General features: G+C 27.3%; 1 protein-coding gene across 1 annotated transcript; it reads left to right on the forward strand.

Annotated features, from left to right (window-relative positions):
- The first annotated feature begins 3253 nt into the window (after window positions 1-3253).
- On the forward strand, window positions 3254-6214 carry LOC113558022. The gene is given in 6 exon segments (XM_026963552.1): window positions 3254-3297; window positions 4167-4209; window positions 4302-4389; window positions 4392-4435; window positions 4607-4867; window positions 6083-6214. Coding segments are annotated over 6 exon segments (612 nt in total).
- The last annotated feature ends 7110 nt before the right edge of the window (window positions 6215-13324 follow it).

A 13324-nucleotide genomic window follows, 5' to 3' on the forward strand; every position in this document is an offset into this window, starting at 1 on the left:
CATCGAATAAAAATGATTTTTATTAATTTAATATGTGTAAATATGTGAAAAGAAAGATTAATTAATATTAATAGCTAATGTTTATTCAATACGCCTATAAAATCTTATAGAGCTTAAACAAAATATAATTATAATTATTATTTACTTTGAGTTTTCATCACACATGTATATTACAGTTTGAGATAATGTGATCAGTGATTCACTTAAAAACTCATTTAAAATTAATTTTGTCTTACACGTGAATATTAATTTTTCTATTATTCAATTTGGGAAGTTTACCATATTCAAAGATTGTTCCACCTTGAAGACTAACGGTTAGTTTTGAGTATCTAGCCGTAACAAATATTCCACTTGGGAATTGAGTTTAAATTATATAAATATTAATGTGTGTGTGTATATATATATTATATGTGTCTGTGTGTTTAAACACCCATATAATATGATACAGACCTATAAATTCCAAACATCTTTATTTTTTTAGCTGTCTATTTAAATTTAAAAAAATAAACTGTGTAATAAAATATTAAAATAAATCTATAGCGTCAAATAAAATTATTTGTCAATCAATCTGACTAGGCTATTCTATTATTGCCACTCTGATAGAAGAGTGTGTAAGTATTCAAATAATTACTATTTAGGTGTTTGATTTACAAACAAAATACTGTTTACCGTAAATACAATAATTTAATAATCATACAATTTCAATACGAAAAAACGTGAATATAACATTATGATTTAGGAATCAGGATGTGTATGTGTATTTAATGGCGCCAGAGCTAGACGACCGAATACAGAGAGGTCTTTGTAGGTCTCTTCCTTTTCACCAAAGACTATCAAGACCATCCATCTAATTAACATGTATTAAATTTCTCGGTCCAAGATCCAAGAATATATGGATAAATCATAGATACCTATTGATGTGGTGACTGCAGGGTGGGTGTATGTATGATTTAATTATGTATGAAACATATTTTTATTAGTGTGACCGAGAAAAAAATAATATCAAAGGTCTATGTACGGTCTCTGCGACATTTTTACAACTCCAAATCAATAAGACTGCTTAAAAATGACTGTTAAAATTACAAAATTACAAAACTTATTATATATATTGCTGCCATCTTAATCTTTCCCACCCTTCATCGCGGTACTGAGTAAGTCACTGTAGTTAAGTCATTACCAAAGTACTATTATGGCGAAATAAGAATGATAAGATTCGTTTGATTCATTTCGAATTTACACATTTTATGAGTTTTTGACTACAAAATATGTAAATGTTCATGATTTTTGTCAATTTTATTTTTAAAAAAGACAAAAAATAAAAACAATCCATTATAACAAAAATATATGACAATGTATTTTAAATGTTTTTAAACTGCTGTAAAAAATGATGACAGCTCAAAAACACATAATTTTAAAATCAATAGGTACGTTATTGATTTTACAGTCGGTAATTATGTTTTTTTTTGTTTCTGACGTCATGGTTGAGATTAGAAAATTTGCCTTTATCTTCAACGTTGAGGGTTAGATTAGTATCTCGTAAATTTTAATTAATTTTTATTCATTCAAAATGACCAAATAAATACGGTGGAACCATTATTTAACTAATGGGAAGGTTTTTTGAAAAAAAAAATACATAAATTAGAAATTTCTTTGAAAAGAAATACAGTGTACTCTCGATTATCCACGGAATAGGGGGGTGGCGGTGCATACACGAATAAGCGAATTCCGAGTAATCGGCTTTCACAACCCAATTAAACCGATAATGATGTATAACGCAAAGACTGAAGATGTATATTTTTTTTTATATACTTATAAAAATGTAGATGATTCCGCGGAAGACAACGGATAATCGAGAGTACACTGTAATAGGTATTATGTGCATGAAATGAAGATAATAAACTGGTGACAACCAGTGGCGTACGCAGGATTTTGTTAAGGGGGGTGTCATATCTCCCTGACACCCCCCTCCCCTGCGTACACCACTGGCGACAACTGATTTTACTAGTATAGTTTGTATCTTACATACGACAGGTTAGGTAACAATAATTCAAGGTACTTACTACTTACTAATATAATTAGGATAATATAATTTAACGAATCGTATGTTTATCCTTCAGTGGCGCGCCCAGAAGGGAGCTTTTGGGTTAAGCATAACCCAAACCAGTTATATATATATAGGGTGATTCTTTTATCATTAACCACTCATTATTTCAAAAAGTATTCATGTTTTTAAAAACATTTTTTTAAATAGTTTCAAGTTGTTAAAAAAACAACGTTTTTATTAAAAAATTATATTTTTAAATATTTTTTATCCTTATAATTTTTTAAGTTTTTTCCTTTTTCGAATGACAACATAGAATTTTAATTTCATATTCCAAAGCAGAATATTTTTCTGAGTATTTGGATGCGTAAAAATCTAATTTGGGGCGAGTAGTTTATGAGTTATAAGTATTTAAAATTTTGATGCGCGGAGTGGAGTGGTACGGGGTGTACCACTCCACTCCGCGCAAAATGTTTGTCCACTACTCCGCTTGTCTAAACTTTAAATACGTATAACTCATAAACTACTGTCCTAAATTCAATTTTTATGTATCAAAATACTCAGAAAAATATTCTGCTTTAGAATATGAAATTAAAACTCTAAATGTTATCATTCAAAAAAGTAAAAAAAATTAAAAAAATATAATTTTTTAATAAAATTGTTGTTCTTTTTAATACAACTTGATACTATTTAAAAAAACATGAATACTTTTTGAAATACCTTTTGGTACGTTCAGAAAAATGGTTTGCTCTTAAACAAACAAAAAAGTCATGTTCTGTTCCGTAGTCATAATGAAAAAGAACTGTCTACTAATCAAGGTAACATGAAAAAATATGTAAACATTTAATAAACGTACATATTATAATTATTATTTTACAAAATTATAATATTGGTAAAATATAAAAGTTTTTGTAATTTTCCAGGTAATAATCCATACCTAAGTCTAAGTTAACTTAACTAATTGCCCAATGATATTAGTTCATATTTTTATAATTTAATGAAATATATCTTTTTAGAAATTTTAAAGAAGAACAAATGACATTGTGCGTTCGATATACTTATCGTTTTCAAGTTTTTGAACATTTTTTGGGCTTCAGCAATGTTTCTGAAAAACAAAATGCACAATTTTTGGCATCAGAAATTATTTGTTTTCTCAAAAAAATAACTTAAAAAATATTCCTAATTGCTCAATCATACGACGGAGCAAGTGTAATGTCTGGAGTACACGGTGATGTTCAAAAAAAAATTCAAGAAAAGTATCCATTTGCAATCTACACTCATTGTATCGCACACAGGACAAATTTAGTTATAATAGATATGTGCAAATAAACTAATGTAAAAATGAAATATAAATACATTTCAATTATGTTTACAATTTTACAGTATTTATAAATAATTTTTAATCTGTTTCTAGGAAGCTAAAAGTCTAGTTAATACTTTAGACTCTTAAGAGGCAGTATAATAAGTACATTTTGCTATGCCTACTACCAACTACAAATTTATAGAAATTAAAAAGAAACTTAAAATTAAGAACAAAAGTATAACTAGAATATATATATATGACACACGTTGGTCTTGTCGTTATCATACTTGTTAAATAATTATGAAAAATAAATCCTGTTCTAATTGAAGTTCTTAAGGAAGAAATTGAAGATAATAATAACAGAGAGGTAGCGCAAGCTAAAGGTTAAATTTAGTTATTTTAAATTGAAAATAATAAATAATTTCAATCATACTTAATAAAATATAAAATTTATTATTTTTATAAATTCTATCATTACTTTAGGAAGATTGGTTGTTCATATATTTATTTTGTATGCAATTTTACTTGTTGTAAACATTATTTTAAGTACCTAATCGTTTACAAGAAAAAACCGCCACACTAGGACAAACAGCTGCAGCTAAAATAATTCATTCTATCATCCAAAGTCTAAAAGATTATTGAAATGATGGCAAATTTTTGATTATTTTGAATCAAATAAACGAATTTGTCAAAAGCATCAAGTTTCAATTAAGAAACCTACAGTTGATAATTACTAATTTGTATTTTATCAAACTATATTACTTCCCAATAGTAAAAATGTCAATGTTATAATTAGTAATTTATATTTATTCAAATTTTTAGGTCTTGGATCGAAATGAAAAGAGTTGACATTTTGAAAGTACTCGTTTGTCAAATTTTTATGTAACTTTTACTACTAATGTCGAACAAGAAGTTTCTACTCAAGTAACAAATGAAGAATTTTGGTGAATCAAATATTTTGCTGTGCTTGATTCTGTAATTGAAAATGTTATTCGTCGTTTTTCTAATCAAAGTTTAGAGCTTGCTCATTCTGTCGACAATTTTTTCTCCTTGATTTTAAATAAAGCAAATTATTTATTAACCATTATAAAGTAAGAATACATCATATTTTAATAAAATCTCTAAACAATGAATATTATGATTATGTGCTTTAATTTATGTTCTTTTACCACTGTATCATAGGATCTGAGAACATAATTGATACTGAAACATCGATGATGGAAATGACTGTTGCGAAAAATGCTTTTCAAACCATGTATTAAGATCAGGTATTAGGAGATCCAGAGAAAATGGCAAGTATCATAAATGAGGCTACTTTTCCAAAATTATACAAGCTCCTTGGTGTTGCAAATACTCTGCCAATAAGTAGTGCAACTTGTGAAAGATTATTTTCCGCGATGAGGCGAGTTAAAACATGGCTAAGTATGTTACAAGAACGATATACAAATTTATCCATTATACATATTGAACGAGACATACCAAATAATATTGATAGAGAACAATTTTTAGACAATTTTATAAATGCAAATGATAGAAAAATACCATTAATTTATTAAAATGTTACCTACCTACTATAAAGTTGATTTGTTTTCTTTTTTATTACTTTCATATTACAGGTTAACAACAAATTTAATTATAATATTAATATACTATTAAGAAACTAGTAAAATACTAGTGGTTGGTGTATAAAATGTTAAGTAGAGTATACCATTTTTATTATTGGCTTAAATTGCACACGATAGTGTCATATACATAAAAAAAAAAACAAATTGTTGTAAATCCAATATGTTCTTCTCTTGGTTCAGAGTCTAAAATGCGTTGTATGTATAGGGGCTGCGAGATACCCCCTTCTATTGGATATTTTAAGTTCATAGTTTTGTGAGGAGGCTGTAGGCTGTAGCCTCTCCCAAAATGTTAACCCTAGTAGCGCCTATGAGTATAAATTAAATTAAATTTCCACTATACTTGTTATTTTATTTATAAAATAAATTGGGTTGAAAAATCTTATCTGTAGATAGTAGATTACAATTTATTGACATATGCTATAGTTTGATAGTTACACATACGTCTATCATACGTATCCAGTTTCGTATTAGTTTCAAATCGTACGCTTGTACGCGTGTGTTAGGCCATGCAACTTCTAAAACACTTGAGTATTTTTTTATAGCTATACGTCATTCGAATCCTAGTAAATAACTTTTTTATTACGCTAGTGTTTTGTTTACTTGAACGAAAAATATAAAACACCTATGAAGATATTTTGAACGAGTGTAACAATCGTAAACTATACCTAGATTTACTATACTTCGATGTTGACTTTAAAATCGCAGTTCACAATGTTGCCAAAACAATTTTTGGTATGCCCATTTTAATTCAAGGGCGCTTTTATCATTTATCCTAAAGCACTTATAGAAAAATACAAAACTCGGACTTGAGTAAACGATATACGATATAAATATATATATATAAATATTGTATAAAGAGGACGGAAATACAATTTATATTGTGTGATGATGGATTGGCTTTTTTCCCTGTTGATAAAGTCTGTGAGGGGATGAATATTTAAAACAAAATTGTCCATCTGGAGCAGAAGACCTATTTTGATGAAAATTATATCGAAGGTACATACAGAATAGTTAGAAAAACAAACAGTATCATTTTAAGAGAAGAATATCACTATTTGTTTGCACCAAAATTGGCAAAATTATTGAACGATAATTTAACAACTCTATCAACAGATCCACACAGAACTAACAATGTTTGTGAAGACTGGAACAATAGGTTTTCCGATTTACCAACTCATCGGCATTGAACATCTCAGTATTTGGAAATTACTAATAAAAAAGTGTCAAGAAGTTGGAACGGACTAGGCAAGAATTGAATTGGCTGATATAGGAGAAATTAAATGGAAAAAAACGAAAGCTGGTAAAAAATTTAAAGTTTGATTGAACATTTTATGTCAATGTTTTGATAAAGATAATCCTGCAAATATTCCAATTTTTTTTAAAACAAATTGATCAAAATATAAGAAAGAAATATTTATAGTTGAATAAATACACTTTTATATTGTTTAAATAATATTATCATGAAATATATTTTTTTTAATCTTTAATTTTTTATAACTGATAACTAAATTGTATATATGTTTATATATGCAACGGGAGACTTTCCGAGTGACTTTCTTACATAAGACTTTTTTCCTAATATCAAATTCACGATATATAATCATTTATATTTTATCAATAAAAATTAATTTCTGAACCATATAGGTTGTACACAGGATTTCTTATTCAGTGTTAATAGTGTTATTATTCTGTTATTTTAATTTGCGTAATTTAAAAATGGGTTTATTATCGTTATTTAAAATGGTAAAATAATTCAATCCATTATTACATTCTTGAAGCTTTATAAAGAATTTAATCTTTATATCTTTACAAAGTATGATTTACAACAGATATTTTTAATTTTTCTTTTAATAAAGGTTTTTATATATATTACACCAGATATATGTAAAATACAATAATTATTGAAATCGATACGTGCGGGTGCTACTATATTATGTAAATTCAAAAATTGTACACTAAAAATGAATTTAGGTTTACAAAGAGTTGTTAATTCAGATTGAAATTTTACGAAATAATATATCATGAATAATATAAACGAGTAGAATAATTTCAAAACTTGACAGTTAATTACAATATGATAGATAAACCGTATTACCTACTGTAAACGACAATGCATTAGATAAATAAATACAAAACATTTAAGTAGGTATTTTTAGGTTTTTTCTGAATGTTATTATAATATTTCTCATCTTCTAAATAAACAACAATTATAAGTTAAATTTATTTTTAATATCATTTTGTACTAATTATTTAATAAATTAGGCTCATTTTCAAAAAAATAATATAAAATTATTTTTAAATTTTGTATCATCATATCATATGCTTTCATATCACGTTTACGTTATCCCATTGACCCATAGTCTATGGAAAAACCTTAACCTAATATGAAAAAAAATATATTTAGGCGCATTTAAGTATTTATAATGGCCAAAAAAGTTTATGTACTAAAAATAAAATTGGAAGTGAAAATAATTTCACTACCGTATTAAACTGGAACATTTAATAAAATATTTATAAAAAGTTATTTGCGCTCTGTAGTTAAATAGTACAAATTGGCTTGTATTTATTTTAGCAGATAAAATATAATACAGCTTTAAATAAAGTTAAATGTGAGATCCTCATTAAAGAATCTCTTGATTTGACTTATTACTTATTAGTTGATTATTATTATAGTTCGTTAATTGTTTCTTAGATAAATAATAAGCTACAAATTATGTTGAGCCATCTAAACATTGTCATCGTGTTATTATTTTTGTCTCCCTTAGGACGCAAGGCATTGGCCAAAGATATATCCAGGATTAATATTCAGAAAAGATTATTAATAAGAATATTTTGTATAATATAATACATATTTTTTTTTTTTAAAGGATTGAAATATTTTATTTTAATATATTTTGTATTACAATAGTTTATTGTTAATCATCACACATACTAATAATAATAACTATTTATAAATTATAATATATGAATTTTTTTAAATTTGATTATTCATCATTCATCAATACTCATTATAGGATATTAACTACTAAACATAACCTTTCGAGTTTTGATCAATATCAACGCTAAATTATGAAGATACGTAGTAAAGATGTTCGTAATATATTTTTATTTTTTTTATCATTGAAACACTTTCTTCCGCTGATGTTGAACTTGCTAATATAAACAATACAGGCGTTCAATATAACTAATTTAATTTAGGTAGGTACAGAATAGGTCCTAAAACACTACCTTGCGATACTCCAGCTGATATATCTTTCCATTCGGTTATCGCTTCTTCGTGTATGACTCGAAATTGATAGTTAGTTGACTCAGTTGAGTATGATTCTAGAAGTGCACACCATGTATGTGGCAATTGATCACGCAATTTGATGAAGAATCCTCTGTGTCAGATCTTGTCAAAAGCCTCGTCTACGTGGCTACGTCAAGGAATACTCCACAGTAATCTTTTTCTTCAAGAACTTTACTAATCACATTACTAACTCAATGTACTTGATCAATCTTCGAATGTTTGTTACGAAATCCAAACTGATGTTCTGATATAAGATTTCTGTCCTCTATAATCGGTTTTAGGCGTTTAAGCAGAAGTCTCTCTACGTGTTTAGATAAACTTGGAAAAAGTAATATCGGTCGGTATGATGTGACATCTTCTAGTGGTTTTTCTGATTTGAGCAACATGATCACTTGTGCCCGTTGGCTGTTTGTTCTGGAATGAATTCCGTACACAAATTAGCGCGTTGTGTATGTGCGAAAAATGAATGATAGTTTTCTTTGGAAGCTCTTTTAGCATTTTTGGACTAATTTTATCATAGCCTGGTGCTTTTTGGGGGGTTTAAGTTGTTCTCTATTTCTTTACCAATTTTGAATGAAGAGAAATATTTAATTTTTTCGCGTGTTGTATTAAGCGGTTGGCTTTGCAAAATGTCGAGCGTATATTTCTCCTTTTTCTTGTTCTCTACATGCCCAGGTGCCGTCTTCCTTACGGACCTTACAAATAGGTGGTATCTGAACACGAGGCTTCTTCATGTGTCTTATGGCTTTCCATAACGAATAGCCAGTATTATCCGTCGCAATGAAACTACTCATGTATGATTTTAACGTTTCAATTTTCATTTCTTTGATTTTTTTCATGAAGAATTTTGCTTCCACGGTTCCATTTCATTTTATCCATCGGGTTCCATGTACTATACCATGTTCGTCTCGCTCTACATTTTTGTTAAACTTGTTTTCGTATATCTAGTAGGTAAATTAACTGGTAATTACCATTGACAGTACTGGAGTTACTATATCCGTCATCAGTTAATTTTTTCACTGAAATTTCAATATCTATTATGGTTCTTAGTCGTGTTGAAAGAATAATGTTTTTTCCGATGGTATTTCCGAATAGGTCCCAATGTGTTTTTTGTTTGTTATTGAAATTGTATTTTGTTTCACTATTACATTGGAGCTTTTAGCTTAGTAAGAAAAGCACAGGGATGTGAATATGTGATCTGACGTTAGTTCTATTAGTCCTTCAACTTCCTTATAATTTTATGAAATACTTTTCATTACGTAGAAGTCAATAAGATCAGTTAATTTATTTGGGTCAGTCGACCAGCATGTCAGTTTTCTAGTTGAGATTAATTGTGCATTAATTGTATTTGTAGATTTAAACAATAATCGTCCTTTGATGTTAATCAATCTAGATCTCCAAAAAATGTGTTTGATATTATAATCTCCTCCAGTAATGAATCTATTGCCGAGTGTTTGGAGAATTCAATAAACTTTTTTCATCTAATTTATGTCTTGGTGGGCAATACATAGCATAGATAGTTAGATCATTGTTGCCGTCATTAATATGGACACTAGTTGCTTGTAAATTTATAAGTTATAAACGTACCTAAACAGTTTTACATGTTAAATAAGCACATTTTTTTCTGAATTTTAATATTTATTTATTTCATTAATACACAATTCTTGTTCTTTGAAAAAATAAATTGATTTAATATAATAATATTTTTTATAAAATTTACCAAAAATAAAATCATATTACATATAATGACATAATTAAATACATTATTACCTTAGTCTTTGTCTCTTTGACCACACTAATACCCACTGACAATCGAGCACTCGCTCAAAGCCCTATCTGTTAATCTCTTCCGAAGAATCTAACTAAAACAAAAAGATAGTTGACGGTATTGTACTTAATGTTTCATCGATATTGATTCTGATTACAATCTAAACAGTCTTCTTTACCAGAGTTAAATACTAATCAACCAGCCTTGCTAAGTACCAGTTGCAGAGATAGCGGACAAACATGGTGTATCAAATATTTTATGTGCAGTTATCATAACGTGATCTAGCTAATATTTAAGTATTTCCTAGGTTAAGTTATTTGAAAATATAATATAATATTATCTAATTATTCATAATTAGTATAGTAAATTAATAATTGTATTTTATTTTATTTTCAAAATAATTTTAATGATAATAATTTTACAAAAAATAATGTTTAAACATAATTACACAAGAGGCAAGTTATACTAACACATTCATATTAATAATACGTACTATTGCTATTGATCATAAAATATTAATAAATAAAAACAAAATCACTCATTTTTCGTACAGGGCATACAATAGCTAGTGGCATAGTGCACTATAGACTACTGAGTACTAACTACACTAGTCTAGTAGTCTACACTGTATTACACAATTCAAGTAATTCAGCATAAATAATCAACGATGAACAAAGTAAAAATATAAATCTGTAAACGTAGACTTGCAGTATATAAAATAATAATATGATGTATAAATATAATATATTAATATAAATAAGTTAATAATATAATATGATTTTATTATCTATATTGCTGTTATAATAATTATTATTACATTCCTTCACGAGTATATTACAATACCGGCATGGTCGCCGTGAGGGGGGGTGCAAGGGGGTGCACTTGCACCCCCATGGCTTTACAAAAAATTAAAAATATTGAATGGTTTTGAAACTATTTTATTTTGCATAATTATCTACATTATATTATATTATATTACGTGTTTAACTATTATTATTATTATTACGTAAATAAGCATTATTTAGAAATAAGCGTATACTTACTTGCACGATTCACCTCCCGATAAAATTCCTGGCGGCGCCTATGAATACCGGTTACAGTCTTTACGGCATAGAATATACCTCCTAAATTATTTATAATTGTATAGGTACAACATACTATAATAATAATATTATGAATGTTTTGTTTGATCATTATTATTTATTATATTTATCAAAAAAACTCATAAATGCTGCTAAACGTGTAGGCCTAGAGATTAACTTTGAGAAAACTGAATATATGGTAGTGCAAAGACATGAGCAAATGTGCTATCGTAACGAGATCCTAGAAGTCGAATACTACAAATTCAAAAGAGTGCAGCAGTTCAAATACCTTGGCACACAGCAGAATGAAATAAGCACGGAAATAAAAGCTAGAATACAAGCTGCCAATAAATGTTATTTTGGCTTGAAAAAGTTATTAAGATCCAGAGTAATCTCAAAATATCTGAAGTCCCAAATATACCAGACACATATCAAGCCAGTGGTGACATATACGATCGACAATGCCAACTAATAATTTTTGGAAATAAACGATTTTAAACTGTTGTTAATTCACAAAAAAATCAATACACAATGAATGGAAAATACAGATAAAAATATACCTATTATTATCTATCTCAATGCAAATAATACAAAAATACTAAGCAATTAAGCATTTTTTTAGTAAGTTTTCAATAAAATTCGATACAAAATCCGTAAAAAAAAAAATAGGACTTGGCATCGGATTCTGCTTGGTGCCTTTCAAAATTTAGGGCTCTAAGCAATTACTGCCTATACGTTAATCTGGCCCTGAAAATGTGTAACATACTAACATTTAGTATCTCTGCAACACAGGATTCATTATAAAATAAAAACTAATAGATAATGATAATCGACATTTGTTATAACATATTATATAATATTATAATTTAACCATGTATTTCATCAGTAATTATAAATTTTGGTTCCATAGCATACCTACTGATCATATCATTTTAAAACTGTATAAAGCTCTGATTTAAATTCTTACTTTCAATACATTCTGTGTTAATCACATTACACATATGAAATTAAATTAATAAAAAAATACACTATAATGTTATAATAATATAATTCCCATACATATATTTCAGTTACAATTGATTCTGCAAATGTAAAACTATAAATAGAATATATAAAATTTAATAAAGGAATTTTTAGAGCACCAAGTTAATGTGTTTAAATACACAAAATGAATTAGTTACATATTCTTGAAACTTAGGTTTCATTATTACTTAGGTCTTAGATTATTCTAATGCCATAAAAATTATAATAATCAACACTGTAAAGAAAATACAATTAAATAATATATTACATCAAGAATATTACTCTTTTATAAATAATTGTAAGTTAAATTATGCTAACAATCTTTTTTTTGTTATATTTTTATCTACTACTAATAAATATACTACTAAGCTATAAGTAGTAAGTACAAACCAAATTAAATTAAATTATTTAATATTATAAAAAGGAACACCTATATCTTATCTTTACATTTTACTTTTAGACTCACATATTTTAATCAATTAGAAAATTAAAAAAAAAAATGTTAACTATTGTTTAAACTTTAGAAATATAAGATTATACAATAATATTTGTGTATGAATCTATAAATCACATATGACATAGGTATCATCACAAGTAAATTTCTGAATAAAAAAGTCGAGAGAAACTAAAATAATTCATATTTTCCTAGATTCTATTATTGAACACTTGCTATTACAAAATCTATGAACGTTTAAAAAATATATATATTTGTATTATTTCTAATCAAAATAAAACAACTATTTTTTATCGTTATAATTTTGTAAGTTTTTACTTTTTTAAATGACGACATATATTTTTAATTTCATATTCCTCAAGTATAATATTTTTCGGAGTATTTTGATACAGCTATAAATCGAAGTTTGGAACAGTAGTTTACGAGTTATAACTTATAAGTTATATGTATTTACAATATTAGTGAGCACCACTGGGCATTGAGTGGTGTTAAGAGGTACCTGATAACCCACAAAATGTTGGTCTACTACTTATTGCAGAGAATGGTACTAGAGAATGCAGTACAAGGAAAGTTACCAATTGGAAGACCGAAACTAAGATGAGAATATAAAGCGAAAGAAAATGTAGATGAAATGAGACTAGGAATAGATTAGAGGGAACTATATCATCATTGAATAGAGAAAACTGGAGGACAATTATTTGGACAGCATTGAAGGCCGAAACCACGAAAAAAAGAAGAA

This window comes from Rhopalosiphum maidis, chromosome 3 (assembly GCF_003676215.2).
Source record: "Rhopalosiphum maidis isolate BTI-1 chromosome 3, ASM367621v3, whole genome shotgun sequence".
Lineage (NCBI taxonomy): Eukaryota > Metazoa > Arthropoda > Insecta > Hemiptera > Aphididae > Rhopalosiphum > Rhopalosiphum maidis.